Source organism: Fusarium fujikuroi, chromosome FFUJ_chr06 (assembly GCF_900079805.1).
Source record: "Fusarium fujikuroi IMI 58289 draft genome, chromosome FFUJ_chr06".
NCBI lineage: Eukaryota > Fungi > Ascomycota > Sordariomycetes > Hypocreales > Nectriaceae > Fusarium > Fusarium fujikuroi.
In genome coordinates this window covers 2686591-2709631 of record NC_036627.1, presented here as the reverse complement: position 1 = coordinate 2709631, position 23041 = coordinate 2686591, and the positions used below count along the sequence as shown (strand labels likewise).

Sequence of the window (23041 nt, the reverse complement as noted above, 5' to 3'; positions counted from 1 at the left end):
GCCAACGACCTGCAGATTTAGCTACACTATAGGTCTTGCGTAACTACTATGCCTTGAAGTTGGCTCACCTGTTTTGACTTGTAGCTTCACAGCAGTGATCAGGTGATTCAACACATGTTCGTAACTTGGCCATGTTTGTGACTGGAATACGGGAACTGAGATGAGATGCCCCTCGTCGGCGTAAGTAAGTTCAGCCAATTGACTATACAGGTAAGTTAGATGTCATTTCCAGTCTACCGCGCTGATACGTAGAATAAAGGGGAAGCGCAGCATGGTGGCGTATACTGAGAGCTGCCTGTAACAATTTCTTCGCTACAATCAAAATCCTCGTGACATGAACCATGTATTCTCGTCGACTTTCAACCTTCCAGTGGTGTTTACAGTGGCAGTATACGAACCGCAAAGTCAGTGGCTGTCCTGATGGCACTTCGTCCTCCACAGGTCAATAGTACAGACATGCCGTACTCGCGACAGCCTGACTGGTTCGGCGACATGCTTATCAGACTCAGCTTGTCCCTATCATACTTGAGATCGTTCACTCATCACTGCTTTTCCCGTGCGTGAATGTCCTATTAAGATCAGCGGCTCAGCTTACTTGTGGGGTATAATCGCGATCCCCTCTACCCTTGTATGCGTTCGGCAACATCATGTATCCTCAGGTGCCCAGAGAACATTCGACAGGTTTCGATAAGACCCCCATTTCCAAGTCACCTTTGAGCATGCAAGTCATTAAGTTCGCGGCTTGACAAGGGGAGCGATATCGGCTTCCGACTACATGTAGAGTAGAGTAGTTGATAACTCAGTTCAGGCGCTTCTTGTGGCCTCTTGAACAATGCCTCTGGATAAGCCGGTATTCAGGATTCGGCACAACAAAGTACGATGCGACTTGCCTCGTTAAGTTAAATGGCAGGCCGAAGCACGTTTGATTTGATATGCACAGGGTGTGGCCAGGACATGCTGCGAGGCCAAGACGGGTTGGAGACATGGACATAGCTAAAGGTAGGCAGCCACGTTCTCAAGTATGGAGATTGTCTATCTAAGCGCGTTCGAAAGCTGACGGTCAAGGAGTCGAGGGCATGGGTCAAGCAAGGGTTTTGTTAAGGGACTGAGAAGAAATGTGTTTTTCGGCCACTACAGTAACTACGGAACATATTGGCAACTTTGAATACGTAGGCTGTGATAGGACCTCGCAAAGCACCGCATGGTCGTAACCATACACTGTCATACGCACGTAGTAACAAGTGGTTTCTGACACACACCTGGAAGATGGGAGTTCTCGTGGAGCGGTCGGGGCCCCCGAAGTTCCCGGACTGGGGGCCGGGAGTATCTAGGATGACACGAACAGAGAGAAGGTGACTGTATTCGGTAAATCCCATTGTTTCTGTAGTAAACCTTGGGTCCCGTGAGGGGCTTCTTCCTGCGGTGCGTCATGGCATCTGTACTCAGCATCCAACCGAAGCTGAGGCCCAGGCGGCGGTGCAACCTACACGCAAGCTGAACCACTTCGCCCTTCACAAGAATAGAAGAGTCCTGTGGAGCAAGCGATGTGACTAGGCAGCCCCAGCCCAGGTCTGCTAGACACTCTTTTTCGTCTAGGGTAGGGCAGCCTATGTTCCCAGATGTGACGCAGAACATTATACATACATCCTGTTAATGGCCTAGGTACTGTAGCTATGCAGTCTCACGAGACGTTGGTGGTCTCGAGAGGCAACCCAGTACTTCTTTGAGGATCTCGAACTTACCATGGGTGTTACCGTGCTGTTCATTTTGATGATTTGAAAGAACAGGACTGACAGAACTGAGTCACAGTCAATGGACCAACCACAACGTCCATGGGTAAGAAAAATGGAGCCTCGGTCGTTGATAGTTCGCAGCCTTCATCAGACATAGAAAAAGGGTGCGTTGAGATAATTGTACTGTGATCACATTATAGACCGGAGCACGATGCTCGTGGCGAGCCCTGGTTGATCATTTTAGCGATGTTACTATGTAAGTGACGGATGTCGGAAAAGTTCAGATTGCTACTATACTGCAATGCATGAACAGGTTACCTGAGAGCAATGAGCCATGTCCATGTCCGCCCGGATCTGTTAAGGATCCGGTGACCGAACGGGTCCCGTTTCTGAACCGAGGACACTGCTGAGGTAAGGATTCGTACAAGCTCCATGATGCGCAATGAGACGAACAAAACACAACATGTAAGTGGAGTGTCGTACGGCGGACCATAGAGCTCGGTACGTGCGATTCTGAGTCGGGACTTCTGGCAAATAACAAAGAAATTGGAATATGTTAAGGGGCTGGTAGCGCGCCACCACTTGGTGGGCGCACGAGCCGGATGAAGGAGCATTCACCATGTCCAGAACACCGAGTACGTACGTGACTGACTGGAAGGAGGATCATGTTTCACCATCAGCAGATATATCTCAGAGGAGAAGAAGTATCCGAAGAAATGAAGGAGCCCACGCCCACGCTCACGATGTGCAGCTGATGAGGAGTTGTGTAAGCACCTGTGGGACCAGAATCATGATGGCGGTGTCTGTAATCAGCCTTCTCATGATGGGCTAAAATGAAGAGAACACCAGTCACTGCACAGATGGAACTAGAGAGATTTTTCGAGGTAGCACACGTGGTGATAGTATTATCATAAAGAAGCCAGTAATGTCGACGACCAAACTTATCAAGCTTAGCTTGTTGAGATGACCGAGTCAACTACTCGGTCAATGTCCCAAGCAACCGTAGCCCAACAAGGCTTGGGGAACCCAAGGTTAACACAAACAGAAGGACATAATTCCTCTCGACACCATATTGGCCACTTTATGATCATGTCAAAGCAAATGTTTTGCGCTGCACGATAACCTTTGAGGCTTGTGCTTCTGCAGCGGGCAACAAACCGAGTTGCGGAGTCACGATGTTGGTGTTGGATCACTCATTACCTACTAACTAAAGCCTTGTATTTGAGGCATAGCACCTACCTAGGATGACTGCATCGGGGCCGTTCAAAGGACTTTAGTCTATTGTGGGATGACTATAGTCCCCGTAGATGTCCGATCAACAAAAGCCCAGAGGTAATGGCGAGACCTTCTACAGTACATCATGCGTGAGGGTGAGGGGAACAGGAGCCTTGAATCAATTACCCGTGACAAAAGCCAAATACGGTAAAGGCCAGAGGCGACACCGGACTTGAACATGCGCTCAATGACTGTGATGCGATAGGGACTACCTAGATAGAACTTTATAATTTGTCAATATCGTTAATGCCTCTCGTTACGATAGGCGTGCCACCGTGGCAAGATACTATGTACATACATAGCGTTTTTTTATTATCGGTGCTGACGAAAGTAAACAGACGTCAAGTTTTGAAGAAGAGATCTCGGATTCTGCCAACAGACTTCATGTTTGGAGGCGAGACAAATCCAGACCAATCATTCCCACCCACATGTTTATACAATCAATTCTCTCGAGATTCGTGTGAGACAGGCTTCTTTCCATTGGGCAGATTGTTCGGCTTTCATTGCATGCTTCTGTGAAGAAAGCTAGTTATAACGCAGCTTCGAAAGGCTGAGAGAATGATGACCGGGCAACATCTTGGCGACAAGTATTAATCCGTACGTTTGCCAAATGAGAACCGAACACCCCCTCTCTTGGCTATATTGTAACCATCATCATGAAATGTACCAGATTTACCAATGTTCATGAAGTGGTGGCGGACAAGACGGAGGTGTGCACTATCAAGAGGAGAAGAGTCTTCACACACTCGAGCCAGGTTTTGGAGGGCTATGCTCCCACCCCCCCAAAAAGGTAAAGGGTTAAAGCGAAGCACTGGCTGTGAAGATTCAACTCAGTAGCATTTAATTTAGTATCATGGCCAGGTATCAGCAGCGGTCGGGTGTTTCTCAGCAAAGCTTAAGGTTTCATTATGTGTGAGGCCAAGAGTCCGGAAGTACCTACATAACCAAGGGGCAACCGTGTAACAGCTGGCTGATCCCAGGAGAAGATGACGAGAACCTAAAACGAGGATGGCTTCTCCAATTTCGAGCCAGGCAGTCGACAACTCAGTCGAGAAGTCAAGGAACCAGAAAGGGTTGGTACGGTGACCAGGGTAGTCGGGACGGCAGGGATACGCGAGACGCACGAACCTGGCTGGCGTGCTAACCAAGTGAAGTGTTCAAAGATGAGGTGAGTCAAATCCAAGTCGTTGGTCATCGTCACGGAGCTCGGTAGTCGGTACCTACCTGGCTGGTTATATAGTAATAACCTGATGAAAGCTGGAGTAGAACAGAGCACTATTCCATTACTGATAAGGCTCCATTCGAGTTCATGATGATTGCATGAAGGAAGACCTGCGTCGTGCTTGTTCTCATGTGAGGCCCATTTAGCAGGTAAAGGCCAATGTTAGACATAGGTAGATAGATACAGCGATATGTACATACGGCAGGCCTCTTAAAACTTAACGATGACAAGTCAACCTCATCTTCTCCTCACCCGTACGTGGACTGTGGATGCCAGGGAAACAGAAATCCGTGGATGCCTTGAGGCCTTGATCAAGACTCAAAGTCCGGGAGGTGGAGGTGGATGGCGCCGTGGAAAGGGTGGATGGTGGAGGGGAAGGAAACGCGCTGTTAAATATCAAGGACCAATAAGGCGACGCCAAAAGGCAGACACGCTTTTAGGCCCATCGTGGAAGGCCACGCATGTACAGAATGCGCGATCTATGCACAGTATCGCACGGAGCTGGAAAAGAGGGGCTTCTCGTCGTCCAGTGTGAGGTGTCAGGGCAAGATTAACCAGCCCACTGACTGGCTGAAGCGCCTACAAGGGCTCAGTTGTACAGTACGGATATCTCTCACAGACACTTCTGCGAGGTACAGTACCTCACGCGCGGGCCAATCTTGCAGCGCGCCGTAGGTACCGACGCTCAACTCGCCTCTCCTCCTGGTCTTGCTCACGCTTTCGATCTCCCAGGCATTCAAAACTATGCCATAGCCCGCTGCTGCCATCTCCCGCCTTTTCCCCCTCCCCCCATCGAACAGCATCATCGCCATAATGTTCGATTTCGTCCTCTGAATCCGTCCCCAAGCGACTCTCTGAAGTCTGCTCTGGATCGTGTACATCTCCACTCTCCACGGCGTCTTGTCTTCATCTTTGTTGTTGTTTTGATCTTGGTAATCTCCTCTCAAAAACACTTATTCCAACCTTACTCAAACCGTACCTCTCTCAGTCAGGCCGCAGCGGCATTCACTTGCACTCTGCGACTTTTCACTCGGACTCACACACTCTCTTTGCCGCCTGACGCTGCGAAGAGTCACACTTTGGCCTTGCCTACAAATTCCAGCACAGCACTGCCTAGGCCCAGCCCAGCCGAGTCCAGCCCAGCCAAGCCCAGCCGAGCCCAAGCCTAAAAGGTTGTCCACTCGAGGGACCAACCTTGCCTCCCCCGGCCTTCGCCCGCACCCGTCCCATACTCTCTAGGCAAGGATTATTGCCTTCTATCAGTGAGGTGATTCCACCGAGAAGTGTCCTGTCTGCCACTCGAGTCACTCTTAGTGTCAGTCTCCGGACTCGCTGTATTGCTCACTTGCCCGTGGCCTCCTATCATCATCCCATTATCACTTTCACTCATCTATCATCATTTCGTCCCTGTTGCTCTATTCACTTGCTTCAACCAATTTTCTTTTGCCCCTCTGTTACTGTTTCTCTGACTCTATTTCTGGTCACCTGTACGATTCACTTGTTCACTGTCATTCCCCTGCCAGGCTGCAACCCGCTATCAGTTCCTTCGCCACACTCACAGTGACGAACCTCCTGTTAGTCATCCTTGTACCGAACCAGGCACAGGCTACCACACTCTAAAACGCTCTCTCCGAGATCGCCAGTTGGCTTACACCTGCCACACGCCCCCGCCGCTTTTGCTCAGAATTGCCACCGTGCAAAACCAAAAGAGTCACATCCCACTACGCAGGCTGCCACCAACTCAACGCCTCACTCGCCCCTTAGGCCACTTAAGCAAAGAGTCACCCTCTTTCAGCCATCTAATAAACTCCTTCACCACCTCTTTCAGGTCATCTCATCTTCAGCCACACCTTCAACAGTACCTTGCATAATCAACTAACACCGACTTGATCTCTATTAATTCTCAACCTCCGAAATCGATTTCCACAGCTCGATCGCCCTGATGGTAGCCTTGTTCTAAGACTACCATTCGCTTCCAACCTCACTCGAGATTTGAAGCATTGCCGCAATGCCTGTTGAAAAAACATATCTTATTCCTGTCGCCGTCTCCGCTTCGTCCTCCGGTCTCATCGTTTGTGTTATCAAGTCGCTTTTGCACTTTATTGTCTAGAAGCTCTCTGAGAACACGACCAAGGATATACCTCGAAGCAGCACTTACACGCGCTGTAACGGAGTATCGTTACTCGATTTTGACCCCCGAATTTCGGCAAACCACGATCTGATTGGTGGCTTAGCCGTAGACGGCGACTGGACAAACCCCTGAATTGATTGCAGTTCAGGATCTTTTTATTCAGTTTTCAACATGATGTGCGACACAAATGTTTCGCCCGCTTATAACCCCTCCTCCCACTATGCACCCTACAACACCTCGATAGCTTCTTCCGCTTCGACTTCCACTACTTCTGTTTGGTCCGACACCACCTCTCAGATTTCCGACGACTCCTCTCTTTCCGCACACTCTTCCGACTCCGACTCTTGCGATTCCTATTTTTCGAGAAAGGCCGCCGTTGCTGATTGCAGTCTCAACTTGCGGCGTCGTGTTCAAAAGACACAGACGGAAGCACTACCCGCTGAATTACGCCAGAACCCACGAAGAACCTCAAATGCTCGCGCCGCGTGCCCTCCCGCTCTGGTCCGACAGTCTGACCGAAAAGTTAACTTTGTAGATAGCCTTGTCGGTATGTTATGACTGGATTGTGATTACTTGTCCATGCGCTTAGCCTTTACCCTTCTAGATTCGTCGACACATATCGTTGAAGCCATTTGGCCTCTCTCCTCTGTCCCCTGCCGAAATGAACTTGGAAGTAAGGCCATTCTTCCTCTGCGCACATTCATTCAAGAAACTTTGCGCCGGTCACGAACAAGCTATTCGACTCTGCAAGTCGCTCTCTATTATTTAATTCTCATCAAGCCCCATGTGCCGAAGCACAACTTCACCATGGAACAACCTGAGGACCGACACGCCGATCGCGCCCTTCAGTGCGGTCGTCGTATGTTCCTCGCGGCTCTGATCCTTGCCTCAAAGTATCTTCAGGATAGAAACTATTCTGCCAGGGCCTGGAGCAAGATTTCGGGACTTCACACTCAAGAGATCAACCAGAACGAAATCGCTTTTCTCCACGCAGTCAATTGGAAGATGCATATCGTTGACGAGGTCTTCCAGCGATGGACCGACATAGTTCTCAAGTACACGCCTCCTCCGTCTGGCCCTCCTTCTCCCGGAGGTGTCTCCCAGGTTGTGTCCCCGCAGGTCGTGGATTGGAAGCGAATCATCTTGGGTCTGAATCCTGAGTTGACGAATCTGGCCACATTGATTCCTGCGACTCCTGCTATTTCTAGGTCAAGTGATCTTTGTGCTTTGTCTCCTCGCAGTATTCTCAATATGCCCCATCAAGCTCAGAATTCATGTGGCTATGAATCTGCGGAGGCCGCACCAACTCCCAAGCTCTACAGTGCTCCTATGGCTGTGGAATCAGCGGCTCTAGGATACACCTCTAGCCGCGCGGCCCCTAGTCTGGGTATGCTGCCAACTCCTCGACTCACCCCTCAGAGCAGTGGACTCTGCACTCCTGCAGCGAGTGCCGCCTCCCACATGCTTAATAAGTCTTCCGCGATGGGCTTGGCCATGGCTCAAGCCAACAATGTGAACACATCTCAGTACCTAGATCGTCTCCCTGCCACCATGACATCGTCCCCTCAAGCCTACTGCCCTACTCGTCGATCTTCCCTTGCTACTTCACTGTCAACAGCTTCCTCACCCGAATCGATGATTTCGGATTCGTCGCGTTCCTCGCGCTCTTCTTCAATCTCATCTTCTTCATCGCTTGTTAGCGCGACCCTCAGCTCTTCCAGGCTGGGTTTGCCGTCGCGATTCCGAGCGTCGAAGCCATGTAACGAGAGATTGAGCCAGAAGCCGACAATCCCTTCGGTTCCAGAGGATTATGATGTGCACTGCGATTCATCCTCCCCCGAGTCTTACAACGGCCCGGTTGGCAAGCTCGTGGATCTGTCTCTGGAATCTTCCTTGGCGAGACGACAGCAGGAACTTGACGATATGGCTCGCGATTCTGACGCCGCTCGTGCTCTACAGGAGCTTCATAATTATCGCGCGGCTGAGACTGTGACCGCAACAGCCCCTAGAAGTGGCACGAAGCGAACTAGAACCGCCTCTATGGACAACTGCCTTCAGGAGAACGTTCGCGAAATCCTTGGTGGTCGTTATTCTACCCAGCATTCTGTCTGGCCTGATACGTTGGTTCGCACTCGAGGCATTACCTCCGAGTCGAATCTCCAGATCCCCGTCCGTCCTAGCTTGCCTGGCACCGGCAAGCGAGTCTGCTGCTCTGCCGAAGCGGCTCAGGGCTACGAAGTTTCGTCTGTCCATCCTGCTATCGGCCTTCGGGGACCTGGTCTGTTGGAGGGTATTCTCAACTAACAACCAATCACACGTTGGTGACGATATTCGCTGTTTCCAACTTGATACCCTGTCGACTATAGATAAGCTATACACGACTTGAAAGTCAAGAAATAATGTCGAATCAAGAAAATTCTCTTTGTTAAATATACTGATATGGCGGGTGGAAGAAATGGAGTCTTTTGCTAAAAGGCCTTTGATACCACATATTTGAGAGATCACAGTTCTGCTGTATAAGCACTTGCTATTCTCTCGACTTTGGGCCGAAAAGCGTGTTCATTTGCCTGCATGTCTGGAATGGGCTACGGAGAAAAAGTGGTGGTGACTGTCTGTTTACAAGGGGCCGTTCGGTGGTGAAGAGTACATGTCTTGTATGACTAGGACGATGCTGCTTTTCTTTGTTTTGTACTGGTTACTTATTTGGCTTTACTTCGTTTGCTGTCATGGTCTCAGAAGTGGACTTGACGGCACTGAAAAAAGTATCGCACGACAAAGAGGAGAGGCGAGAAGTTTAAGGAAGGTAATAGGTTTGATTTGCTATCAAAACCGAGCAGACAAACCCGGTCACCCAAGAATAACGACCCCGGCGTCAAAGAAGGAATCTGCAAGGTAATCGGTTTTGCATCAACTGGAGTTCAATTTGCCTTTTCCCTGCAATCAAACACATCCCAAGACCGCATATTGTCTTCGGAAACAGCCAAAGCTTGAATCCACTCGACCTCGTCAAAGGCAGACTTTGGGAACTCAGAAGGCAAACAAAGCAATCGATTTCGGAAGCGGACTCGAGCAAAGGAGTCCCAAGAATGATCTGAATTGAGGAGAGCGATGACGCTATGGCGAAATCTAATAGCTAGCTTGAAACAGTCCTCGCGATAGTGGACTCGTGGCAGTCATTTCCATTCCCTTATGGAACCAATTTTCGGATAGGAGAAGGACGCACGAGCAAAGCAAGACAAGCACGAAATCAAAAGCATTATGCTGCAACACTAAATTGCCTCCGCTTTTCACGCAACTGAAGCGAACCACTCACCATTTGTGACTACGTGATGCGCCAGAATCGAATTCATTAGACCAACATCTGCATGCCGATCCGGACTGTTGAAGCCTAAGGAAGCTCGGAGAATGAGATTCGAGAACCAGAAGAGGTAAGGCATGATTCTTACCATAAAACTATACATTGAGAATGTGTTTAATTCATCCAAGGTTGTCTGATCTGGTGCATGATCAAATCGCAGTCACTCCTACGCAATGCACCCATGAGAATCTCTTCACTCGGAACTTCCAGGAACGCCTTCAACCGCGGCCGTGAAATCCCGGAATCGCGTGGTCCATTGGACATGCAGACATGGTGTGCTAACGGCGTGAGTCACATCCCAACTCGCTTGGCACGGACTTGACAGTATGTTACCTTGTCTATCCCTGTCTTTGACGCTCTTTTCCTCAAGTGCGGTGTAAGTGGTATCATCAGCAAGTCTCGTGTGTGTGCATATGTGTGTGTGTGTGTGTGTGTATATATATTACGTACAGGGCTGGGTTTTGGTTGTTATCGCTCGGGAACATCGTGAAGTTTAGTGCTACGAACAAGATAGGTCGTTAGGTAAGGTGGAGATGAAAGAAGGCTTTCATAGGCAAAGCGACATTGGAGGTAAGTTTGCTATGACGTAAGTTCTGTTGAGTTTAGGGTGTTTCTGCCCGTGATATTCTGCCCGTGTTGTTACCTTACACTTCATTTCTTATTACGGTGTTGAGGCTTTTCACGACATCTGGTCCTTTCGTTCAAGACTCGAATCCTATGAAGCATGGTGACATTCTATCGCAAGGTGTATCCCGACTAATCTAGGGAGGTCTACTAAACACACAGACATACTTCTATTCATGGTGAACTCGATTCTTTATTTTGAGGCGTGATGGCCCCGCAATCACCAGGTCTGACAAGCCTCAGGGGCTTCGGGGTTTTGTGCTGGTGGTAGGATGCACGATGAGCCATTATGAGTTCACACGAATCCTGCTGAACCCTAGTGCGGCAACATTCACTGCCCCGACTCTGATGTTTGCTGAAGCCCACTAGTTTATGATATATATCGGCGAGCTGAATGTGGTAGCTCCAAGTGACAGTGCTTACCCAATCCTTGCGGGTGCGGATTTGGACATGAGGGGAACGGAACAACCGGGAGGCAGTGCTGTCTCTTTGGCCAGGAGAGAAGACTACCAGCCGTTATTTCGGGGAGCTTGAAGTGGCAAAGCCATCATGGAACACCCCTATTGTTCCATAGACCTGTCGGAGTATCTCTTTCGAGATTACACTATCAGCACCCCATTTCAGTCGTTGATCAATGCGTCTTCTTTGCTCTCTGGCAACATCTCTCGGTAGACCCTGACACAGTGCAGTGAGATCGATCAAATTTGTAATGAAGACATTAGGCTCCGGTGCGTCGATAAATGCGTTGCGAAGACAGTCCAGCTGGATCTCCCACGATCTATCATGCTCGTCTAGGCCATAGACTAACCCCCCTCTGCGAAGCCAGAACAGGAGGCGTAGGTTCTTCTCGTCCCATGGACCGGTGATGAGGGATGCAGGGACGCGTACCTTTGGATGAATATCGCAGCCACCCCAGGATCCAACCGTTTCGAAAGGTTCCCAGGACAGAACTTCCTGATAATCAGCTTCAAAGCAGTCCTGTGAGTTGAAGTGCCCTACGCCACCTTCGAAATGATGGCTGTGACCATAATTAAAGGGGTCACCGTCATCATCCAACCGAGGAAGATAATGACGATAATGCTGGTCTCTGGCGTATTTTTCTACCCAGGTCTGCTGTGCCTGGAGAATGAACTCTGCAGTGATCCAAGGTAGGCACAATATGGTTGACTAAACCAATAATATTAGATTGTCATAGATGCTCTGAAGTATGATGGTGTTGACAAACCTGGAGTTGCCAATCACCAGATACACGATGCTTGTTTGTTGCCGCAAACTTGTCAGGGTCACCGAACGACTGTTTCCAAGTATCTTGGAAAGCCCATACGATGAACCTGATGAGAGTAGCCCGTCCAGAAAGCTTTGAGCCTATGATCGGTGCGGACCGGGGGAGGGCAACATTGGCGCTGTAAAGGAAGATACTCTCCAAGATTTCGGCTGGAAGAGCTTGAATAGCTGGCCTCCAGCGCGTAGATCGAGAAGCGAGGACATTTGATAGTGAGCGCTTCATTCTCTTGGGGGGGTTGATTTTGTCGTCAGGTATAGATGCGATAGTTTGGCCAGGCGATGGTTTGCTTCTCAATGGAAGTTTTCGCTTGCTTCGAATACGTATAGGTGTAAGGCCCATGGTGCGAAATTATACAGGATGAGAGTGTTGATGAGATAGACGAGGCTCAATGGCTTGAATTACTTGAGGCCGGTATGAGCTTCGGAGATTCGCGTATGGCTCAAGTTGACAACCCAAATACATTTCCTCTCGACAAAAGGAAATATTGGCCGTTGACCATTGAGGTGCTGGTCCGGAAAGAGTCGACATATACCTAGGAAAGTTGTTTGGAGGAACATTTTGCAAGAGAAAAATTGCTATATTTCGAAGATTCAAAAGGTCGGGCGGCAAAGCAAGGCGGGGGCGTGAATTCATAACGCCAACAAGAGTTAAATTTGTTGAATTATCCGACCAATACAGGAGGTAGTCAAATCATCACAGCTACGAAGGTAGGCAGGGCAAAATATCTACAAATCTGTGATTGTTTAAAGAACAATTCATCTCTCGACATGCCTGACTGATCCCCAAGTCTACCTAGTAGTAAAAGTGAATGTGGCCTGTGCACCACCCCAGACCCGCCAGAACCAGTGGCTTGGACCCGATGACTAAGGCGTCTTTTCGACAACGACTTTTCTTGATATCATCGATAAGAACCTGTCTTCGAAAAGAGGTGCCGCATCATATCCAATACCAATGCCGACGTGATACCGACTCTCAGTGATGCAGTCAACCCTGTGTCTTCCGGTTCCATCACGAAACCTCCTGCGATTCCTTCGGTGTCAGTCCAAGAGGGCTTTCTCGAACGCAAACCATGGCCGAACCTCGATGACCACACCAGTTCCATGTTGTCGCGCACGAACACTGGATACTCTTACGACGCGGAAACAATTCACAACTTTGGGAACAGTATGCCAGAGAACAGTCACCGTTCCCAGACCAACCCTCTTCCAAAGAGATCCCACCTCGCGGAAACTTCAAGATTGTCATCAGCCCTGGACATCCCAACACTGCTTCAGCACCAGTCAAGGTGCGCGCAAGTTGTTCAAAGGCCAAGACCCGAACCCAGAGAGCCCGCCAACATGGGAACGATTCCTCAAACTCGCAGGAAGGAAGGATGATAAAGTTTTAAAGCCAGACGATCTCCCAAACCATGACGAATATTCTGATGGCTCGTCAATCTTTAACAACCGGCGAACACTCGCGGCCAAAGCTGCATCTGAGCCTCGACTGCGATGCACGGAAGTCGACGAGCATGGAAACGTAATTCTGGTTGATGGAGAGTTCAAGAAGACCGAGCTTATTGCAAAGGTACGGGTGTCTCGGCCGCAAGGAAAGCCTCAAGAATATAACAGCTAACAATGGATGTTTTCAAGTTCGGCTTGTTGCCTCGAGATTTGCGCAAGATTGACTCATCAAACCTGCCTCATATCCTTATTCGCCCTTCGGCCATTTTGCTAAACCTACTCCATCTCAAGGTTCTGATCAAACATGACCGAGTGCTTCTATTCGATATTTACGGCTCAAAGACATCGTACCCCCAGTCGGCCTTCATGTACGACTTGCAGGGCAAACTACAACAGAAGAACACACAAGCATCAGGTGCTCTGCCATATGAGTTCCGGGCATTGGAAGCGGTGTTGACCTCAGTGACGTCTGAACTTGAAGCCGATTTCGAGGCCGTGCGGGAGCCGGTCATGCATATTCTTAGCGAGCTGGAGGATGATATTGATCGAAGCAAGCTCAGAATGCTCCTCATTCTATCCAAGCGAGTGAGCACGTTTGAGCAAAAAGCAAAGTTGGTCCGGGATGCCATTGAAGACCTCCTCGAAGCCGACGATGATCTCTCTGCCATGTACTTGACGGAGAAAACACATGATCTTTACAGGGGAGAGGACGACCACACGGAGGTTGAGATGCTTTTGGAGTCTTATCACAAGCTGACTGACGAAATCGTGCAAGAAGCCGGCAACCTTGTCTCGGGCATCCGAAACACGGAGGAAATGTGAGGAACCCTTACCCTTAACTTAATGCTGATCATATTACTCACTCACCAGTGTAGCGTTCGTGCAATTCTGGATGCCAATCGAAACGCTCTCATGCTGCTTGATCTCAAATTCAGCGTTGGGACGCTAGGCCTAGCCATGGGAACGTTCCTTGCTGGTCTCTACGGCATGAACTTGGAGAACTTCATCGAAGAGACAAACTGGGGTTTCGCTGGCGTCACTGGTGTCTCAGTCGTCTTCTCGCTTATCGTATGCTGGTATGGTCTAACGAAGCTGCGGCGCGTGCAGCGCATCAAGATGATGGATGACGAGCGACCGCGGATCCCCCGCGGGCAGGCCTATTTTCCCGATGATCGCTCGGCGCTGGGGCTCCTCGATAATAGGAACCGCGAAATGTTGCGGCGAATCAACATGCAGAAGGCCGTATCGCAAAAGAAGAAGTGGTTTGCATGATTTTGCAAATTAGATCCCCCTTCCCTGGCTCAGTGGCACAGATTCGCCCACATGTATAAACTAGATATTTCTGGAAACTACTAGATACCTACTCATCTCAATGAGGCTGGAGTTGAAGCGAAAGATACCCAAATGCGGACAGCACACACATCCTTACAGGCATCACCCTCCGTGAAAACACTGCAATCTCGGATCTTAATGGCACATCGTAAATATGACGACCAATGAGGCCACCAGCACAAGGCCAAGAAAGTCCAGATTCTCCCATTTTGGCCCTCTTAAGGTCTCGATCGTCGTGGTGACACCAATACCCCCTATCGATTGATCTCATCATGACAGTGTGACGTCAGAAAAGATTCCTCTTTAGCCCTCCATGAGACCTCGTTTAATCAAAGCCTGGTCCTGGTCAATGGCGGCTGGCTGGCCGAATTGAAATTAAGGTGGTGTTGCGTTACAACACACAATCTGCAGGTGGATATGGGAGGGAAGGGAAGGGAAAATCAGCCGAGTCATTTTGCAGGGAATCATCTCGAACAATTGATTGCCCTGACGTCGAACGTAACCTCAAACAAACCCTCAATGGGCTACAGCGGCAATAAGGCATGACAGGCCTTGATTTCTTGGAGGAATAGCCACATTAGAAACGTCATCATGATGTTACAGCCAATCAATGGTGACCTGTCATTTAGCCACAGCCGTTAGTGTGGCTGGTGGCTGGGTCATGAGGGAATCAGGGATCGCAAACTGACGTCAGGAAATAAAACATGACGGAGGAAGGTATGATCCAAGAAAAAGAAAAAGAAAAAGAAAAAGAAAAAAAACATGCAGCAGGCGCGATGGCCAGCCCAACAAATTTCAGATATATAAGGATGTGACCTCGAAGAAACTTTAATCTTTCCCAATACCAACCTCAGACCTACAACAAAATCTCAGCCTTGTCTAAGAGCTCATCAATCACAACCAACTGAACACATACACAAAGCACCTACATTACCTACTACAACACCTTTCAAACATTCACAATGGGCGGTGTTATGTCTTGCGTAAGTCACGCCCCCTTGATCCTCTCCAGGAAGAACACATGATGTGGTCTACACATCAATCAACCGATCCACGACAAAGCCCAATTGCCTGTCTCTTTCGCCCACACTCACTCAGTCTCTACCTTCTTCTACCCACCACTACTTTCGTTGCGCCTCCCCGGGCAGCTCTTCTCTCCTCCACCGCCCCTCTTTCAGCCTCGCTTTCAACGACACCACTAACAAGTCTCTCCAACAGATCCGGTCATGCCTCCAGACCATTGGGGATGTTATTATGGCGATAGTAGGGGGCATCGCAAAAATCATCACAGCAATCGTAAACGGCGTCGCCCGATTTATCGGAATACTAGTCAGCTTCCTTACATGTGGCTATTGTGGTTCTAAAGGGGGTCGAACCAAGCGTCGAGGACACTCTCACATGCGGACAACTAGAGTCTAGGACTGATGCAGGAATGGCCATGAAGGAAGGTGTTTCGGACAAAGGGTGTATTCAGTTTCATTTGTGATTTCTCCTTTATGTGTCTTTTAGTAAACAATACCCATACGAAATTTTCTCAACGAGTCTTCAGCTGTGTTTAATTGTATAAGTTGCACCTCTTGTCACCTCTTGTGAGGAAAGGGAACAGTTAGGTTTGTATGGACACACAAGCCAGGCTGGCCGTTTAGTTAATAAATTGTTCATACTTTAAAGACTATTGGTATCAAGTACAAACAGATAGTTGTACCCATCTACCCAACATTTTGCAACAGGCACGGGTAGTTCGCTTATACCTACTTCTGTAAATAGCTAGCAAAGGCATATCCAGCACTTTAACTGGAGGAGAGGCCTCTATAGTTCCGTGGCGAAATGTTGACCTGATACGTCCGTACGGAATTTGAATAAAATACGTCTAGGCGGCAATCCACATTTGTGAGAACAGATACGTCCCACCTCAAAAGCGGATCTGGGCGTTTCTGGCGCTTACCATATTAGTTACAAACTGGCTTTTATTTATCTTCCTCTTCTTCCAGCATCTTGACGACTTGCAGTCACTTTTTATACCAACCTATCCCACGCGAAAGACTATTAAAAAGACTACGCGAAACACCAGAATCCCTACCCGGTACTACCGCAGGTTGATAGGACGACTTTAAAAACACAACACCGGCCAACGAGTGCGTCTTGAGATCTCGCTGGCGCTCCCTCAGAAAGTTACCGATTTGCTGAGGGATGAGGCATACGTTGACGCGGCGTATGATTATTTTTCTCGCCCTTCACTACGTTGTTAGCCTATTGGGTTAGTGAAGGAACTTTTTCTATCCTCAGTGGTTGCCAGCCGTTGCCAGCTGCCAGGGCCCACTGTAAACAGTCTCCAGAAGAAAACAACAATCAACCACGGTGGTTACCTAGGCGTTTAGGGATTTCTGCACAACACGCTTTTTTATCATCTCACATCTCGCATCTACCTTCGCTTCTTTCAATAACAGTCAACATCGAAAAAGCGGCTACTTTTTATCAGAAGACGTATATGCGTCAGTATGTCGAAGGAACCTGATGACCCTGCCGGGCACGATCGCCCCCCAGGAAACCGTTCGATGTTGCAGAATGCTCTATCACAATTCCGTGTCCAAAACCCGTATTCATTTACCACCGCGCCTATTCGTCCACATCTTTCAGCAGTATGTATTTTCTCATTTGTTTTACAATAAATAACTTGGGATCTATGCTAATATTACCCATAGTCATCTGGGATCGGGATATTTACACCCAGCATGCCTACCCCGTCTGCCCCGTCAAGCTCAAATGAAGGGCCTACTGAGAGCGCCGCTGCTACTGAGCAGAATCAGACGGCAATGAACGAGACGCTTACCCTGTCTGCCCCGTCAAGCTCAAACGAAGGGCCTACTGAGAGCGCCGCTGCTATCGAGCTGATTCAAGACGATCCGTCTCATGTCACAGTCAGCCCTATCAGACCACTTGAGACAAATGAGGATGCTGGGGAGGATCTCGCCGCCAACGTTAGCCCCGATGCTGACAACATTGGTCAACTTGGCGGACGTGAAAACGACTTTGGTATGGACCGTCAGAAATCATCACAGAGTGGCTAGGTGCACATTCTTCTTGACGTTGACGATATCATTTTGCCCGGTTTTGCAAATGAAACCATTCAACGCCTAGGTCTGGGACCCTTCAAGGGTCTTCACGTGCGTGCCAATATTGAGATGGGCCCCTTCGTTAAGCCGACCATAAAGCTCAAGTTTGTCGTTCGTCATCTGTCTCAGAGCCACCTGTTCGCGGAAATGATCATTCCATTGGATTACCTTGTGGATAAGCCGCATATCGTCGATATCGACTCTGAGGATAAGACGTCACTCATGCCTCTCCTGAGCCATGTGCCTACCAATTTGGATCAACTCGGCTCTTCCCAGACAGTTCCGGACCCATTTCCAAGCATTGTCCCCGGAGATGATGGACGTCCAGCTTGTGACATCCATCAAGCTACTGATACCATTCGCACACTTCGCCTTGACGTTGCCAGTCAAGACGTCATCATCATTAAGACGCCTTCCTTTCAGGAGGAGCGTGAGAACCACCCGCAAACTCTTTGTAGCGTCGCAGACGACGTACTCGGACGTTTAGTCCTACCCAGTGTAGCCTCAATTCGACTCTGGTTCTTTCCCGAAAAGACCTTTCACGATACTTGGTGGACAGCGCTAGAGAATATAGACAGATATGTTCAGCCTTATACCGAAATCCTTCACAAGGTCAGAACAAACTACGCCGACCTGTCTTACGGTAATTTTGAGATGGCGGATTTAGCACATCCCGAAAAGCCCGTTCCCTCAACAAACGTTTTTGTTGACGCGGAACATCAGACAGTTTCTGTCATGGGAGGCGCCATCGAAGAGATCGTTTTGGCGGATGAGCTAGCCGAGAAGCTTTGGGAAAGCAACCTCCAGGCCGTTGTTATCAAGGATCCCTACACAACTTGGGAATCAAAAGACGACGACCTGCAAGTTTACGGCATTGCTGCAGATAAGCAACCACTTCGTTGGTACTTCATTGTTGACTTATCCAATGGCGTCGCCGACATGTTTCCCGACGTCGATATTCCCTTCAAAGTGTACATCAGAACGGAATACGACGCGCGCACCATGCCGTCTAACGGATTCTCCGCTGAACAAGTTCACCATGTCACGAATGAACTGCTACGAAATTTCCGTCTCGCAGAAACCAAGGGCGAGATGGCAGAGAGTAGATGCCAGCAAGATATTGATAAGGCGGCTGAGAAGGGATATGAAGCTAGAGAAGAACGCCTAACGGAGAAGTTGCAAACTATCCGTAATGACGTCTTTAAAGCATTCGCTGCGTCCTTCCTCTATGGAATATTGCCTCAACCAAGTGCAGAAGCTATCGCTGAGCATGCTCGAAAGCCGCTCAACGTCCAGCTTGCAGCAACAGCACAGCATCTTGCAGAAGCCCTTCGTCAACGAGATGACGAGAATGACATTGATTGGGGTAACCGTGTACGCGTTTTTGTCCGAGAAAACGGTCCTGGCCGCTCCACCCAGGGAATATCAGGATACGGAGAGGCCTTCACCGCTATCGTTCGAGACTTGCCACCTGGCACTGCCGCAAATATCGGTCTTCTCGAAGTCAAGACGGCCAATCAATCCAACTGGCCTATTGGGTTGAAGAAGCCTCCTGTCAAGCTGTCTCTGCCACATGTCACTATCAAAGGCCCACTACATGAATTTCTTAGTAACATTTGGGTGCCTGTAAAGGACGCTCCAGCTAGCACCACTTACAAGACGGTTACGTTTAAGGCGTGGTTCAAGCCTGATGATACGAGTATCAAGGCCGAATGTGCCGCTGTGACCGAAATCAATAGCCTGGGCGAAAACGCAATCTCCAAGAACTTCTGGACTTGGGCCCAATGTTTTGGAGAGAACAAAAATCTGCATAACTGGCTCGTACAGTACCCAGCTCTTGGACGTCAAGTGGAGGCGCATGAGTATACTGGTGAGCGACATGATGTCCTTAGCCGTCTCGACAGAGTTCCTTTTGGCTACGCCGCGATTACAGGCCCCCCCGGGTCAGGTAAAACTAGCCTTGCAGAGGATATTGTTCTATCCGTCATTTCTGAACCCTGCAATCATGCCGAGGTTACTGTCTACCCTCCCATGGTACAAGGCCAAGCCACGTCTGAGGACGGCCCAGACCATGAAAGCGACTCGGGCAGCGAAGACGACTTGGACCATGAGAGCGACTCGGGCAATGATGGCGAACCGGACCATGAAAGCGACTCGGGCAATGATGGCGACTTCAATGAGGCGCCAACTGAACCTGCTACTTTCACTGCTTGGCCAAATGACGAGACCAACCAGGAGCAGCTCGCGACTTTTACTGTAGGCCCACAACTGCCAGAAGCCTGGGAAACTGAGCCCTTAGGCAATCAGCAGGAGGAGGCTATAGGTGTCGCTGTCATCCCCAGAGTCGCATGGCTTGTTGCAGAGAACCAGCTTTGCAATGACGCCCAAGTCAGACTGTCTATCAAACGACCCGATGCCGTCATACTTCGGGCGCGGCCCTGGAAGAAAGAGATGAACAATATGTACTCTCAATCGGATAGGGAACCCGACTTGATCAGCATGGAAAACAAGCCACATGCAACTTCGCAGGATAGACGTCTTGCAAACTACATCAACCATCAGATTCAGGATAGGTTTAACGAGTCATCGGCTTCTCGGGGTCCGACTACGATTTCTGAATATGCCAAGAGGCTTGCGCGTGAGAATCCTGCCGAGTGGAACGATTACCTTCATGCATACCGTCAGAAAATCACAGACCCTGAGGCATTCAACCTCAATCGTGTTGATAATGAGCGGCATGCCCGCGAACTGCTCATCCACGTCGCTAGTTTAACCGCCGTCCTTTGCTGTACGCCGGTTACCTTTGGTCAGATAAAAAACCACACTGGGCTTGAGTACAACTTTATTGTCCTCGATGAAGCCGCTAGAATGCCAGAGTCATTGTCTCTCATCCCTATGGCGAAATGCCCCGAGGCGTCCTTTCTCATCGTCGGTGACAATAAGCAGTTCGGGCCTGTCGTGACGACATTGGACCGCAAGGACTGGCAGTCGTTTTTTGGTCCTCAGCGTGCGACAAGTTTGTTTGAGCGCATTGAGAAATCAGGCGCTTTGCTGTTCAGGTTGAAGTCCAATTACCGCGCCCATAGAAAAGCCGCCGATTTCGTCCGTGAAAAGTTTTACGAGGGGCAAATGCACATTGTGAACAAGACGTCCACTGTCGCGACTACTGGAATAGCCGATTATATCGCGTCTAAGACTGGGTCGCTTTACCCAAATATTATGGTTGATATCCCGGAAGCTCAAGAAATTCAAATCGGCACTTCATACGCGAACCCAGCAACTGCACGACTTGCCGTATCGCTAGCCATCCAGGTTTACCGAGAGGCAAGCATCTTGAATGCCAGAGATGCAGATCAACTTCAACGCGGTGAAGTCGTCAAAGTCAGACGCGGATCTATCCTTATCATCACTATGTATGCAGTTCAGAAGCGGAACATCGAGCTGCTACTCAAAGAGGCTACATCTGCAGAACTCCCACCTGGCTTAGTTGAAGTTAGAACTGTGGACGGATCACTCTCTCATTCTGGGGCTGTTGTTATTGTAGATATCGTTCGCACAGGCCGACGTGGATTTATTGATGATCCCCGTCGAGTAGCCGTGGCGTTTAGCCGTGCTGAATTGTGTACTATCCTCATCGCCAGAGAAAGATCCGTACAAGAAAGATCCCGTCTTGGCAGCGCTGTTCAGTTTCTGAAGGAAAGAGATGCCGTCTACTCTCTGGGGAGGGCAAAGTCTAGACCCCAATGGACTGAGTGGTGTTCTCGATGTCTGCAGCCAGGACATGTAGCTCATGGTTGCAAGCAGACTATCCGCTGTACCACCTGCAACGAGACGCATGCCACGCGTTATTGTCCGCAGGCGAACACGAACGAGATTTCTCTCTACGCAGAAGATCCGGTTACTGCAGATGATGGAGTTAGCCGTAACGTCTTTGCTTCGCGCGGCGTTCCCAAGAATAGGGAGGGTAAGCGAGTTGCCTTCCGTGGCCAGGAGCGCGCAGCACGAAAGCCTCCTACTAGCATCAAGACTGAGGTCAAGAATGAGTATAAACGAGCTGCAAAGGCATTGCATAGCGCTCAGCAAGACGGTGATGGAGGTAATGGAGACGAGTAGTTAGCTGTGGTTTGGGCTCTAAAATGGTGGTTATGAAATAGGCGGCTTGAAGATAAGCGGCAAGGTATCAAAAACGTCAATATTAATCGTATTATAAAATCGTCCCTATCCTCTTAGTAGTGAACTTAAAGTCGGATTCAGCAGGTCTTCCGAATAGTCCCTGGGAAGCAAGAAGACCGAAGACTTTGGAAGATCCTAGACATCGTGAAGAGGCCCGCGCAAGAGGAAACTCCAGAGACGGCAATATAGAGGTTAATATATATGGGTGAAAACTTAGGACCTTGACTCAGGCTTGAGTTAAGTCTAGCCTAAGTTTGTCTCTCATGCCTATGGCGAAATGTCCCGAGGCATTGGTCCGCAAGGACTGGCAGTCATTTTTTGGTCCTCAGCGTAAGCTTGTTTGAACGCAGTGAGAAACCAGGCGCCTGCTGTTTAGGTTGAAGTCCAATTACCGCGCCCATGGAGAAGTTGCCCATTTCGTGAAAAGCTAATAAGAAGATTTAGGTAACTTAGTATAAGTATAGGATAACTTTTGCCAAGTCTCGGATACTATTTGCTGAGTTTAGGATAACGCCCTAGGGCAGTCATTGTCAAGGAGTCTTCTTTCAAATCGTTTCCTGGTCCCATCTTAGGACCGTCTGTTACGACACCTTAAAGGCACTTCCAATAGATCGCACTCTTTCGCACCCTATTTCTCCCTCTCTGAATGAAACATATGATTCGGTGGCGATCCAGCTGGCTGGGTCGGGTTTGAGCCTTGCAGGAATGACTCGCAGGCGCTTCTTCTTCTTCTTCTTCTTCTTCTTCTTCTTCTTCTTCTTCTTCTTCTTCTTCTTCTTTCTTTCTTTCTTTCTTTCTTTCTTTCTTTCTTTCTTTCTTTTTAGAGCAAGGGAGCTGAGGACAAAGTGCAGGACCTCATCACCGAGAATATTACCAGCTCCAGGAGTGAGCAAGAATGTAAAAGTCAGAATGTACTTAGTAAAGGCCTCGGTAATATGATATCTCCTATATAAAAAATGTGTATCTGTGCCATTATTTTGAATCAACATGCCCTCCCTTGATTGATACCCGTAGAGAGAGGTAGGTACTCGTTGATTATCAGGATGGCTACCAGCCTCCTGTGGCTTTGCTTGTTACATCTCTCGTGGCGTCAAGTCACAGGGGGGCGTCGTTCAACCATCATGGGATCTGATCCCTGGAATTGCATATGACGATATCCTCATCATTTACGTTGGGATCATCACCTTTCGGTCGCGGGCTTATCTTATCATCGCTGACTACGGTCAGTTTCAGTTCCTCCACGTTCAAACGGTCGCAACCGTTCCACCAGCTACAGCGCCATAGGGCACCGCCGTATCGTTAGTTGGAATTGTCTGGCAGACCAAACCCAAACCCAAACCCAAACCCAAAGTC

The 23041-nt window shown here is 49.1% G+C and overlaps 4 protein-coding genes; 3 read left to right on the top strand and 1 right to left on the bottom strand.

Moving 5' to 3' along the window:
• Positions 1–6532: 6532 nt before the first annotated feature.
• FFUJ_06173 (related to G1/S-specific cyclin pas1) lies at positions 6533–8665 on the top strand (the record flags this gene model as incomplete). XM_023579468.1 has 2 exons in its annotated part: positions 6533–6908; positions 6966–8665. 2 exons carry the CDS (start codon positions 6533–6535, stop codon positions 8663–8665), a joined length of 2076 nt encoding a protein of 691 aa, XP_023432301.1.
• A 2194-nt stretch (positions 8666–10859) lies between these two features.
• FFUJ_06172 (uncharacterized protein) lies at positions 10860–11967 on the bottom strand (the record flags this gene model as incomplete). XM_023579467.1 has 2 exons in its annotated part: positions 10860–11510; positions 11569–11967. 2 exons carry the CDS (start codon positions 11965–11967, stop codon positions 10860–10862), a joined length of 1050 nt encoding a protein of 349 aa, XP_023432300.1.
• A 639-nt stretch (positions 11968–12606) lies between these two features.
• Positions 12607–14342, top strand: FFUJ_06171 (related to mitochondrial RNA splicing protein MRS2; the record flags this gene model as incomplete). XM_023579466.1 has 3 exons in its annotated part: positions 12607–13194; positions 13260–13888; positions 13946–14342. The coding sequence occupies 3 exons, from the start codon at positions 12607–12609 to the stop codon at positions 14340–14342; spliced, it is 1614 nt and encodes a 537-aa protein (XP_023432299.1).
• A 2558-nt stretch (positions 14343–16900) lies between these two features.
• FFUJ_06170 (uncharacterized protein) lies at positions 16901–21628 on the top strand (the record flags this gene model as incomplete). XM_023579465.1 has 3 exons in its annotated part: positions 16901–17041; positions 17105–17444; positions 17541–21628. 3 exons carry the CDS (start codon positions 16901–16903, stop codon positions 21626–21628), a joined length of 4569 nt encoding a protein of 1522 aa, XP_023432298.1.
• Positions 21629–23041: the final 1413 nt, after the last annotated feature.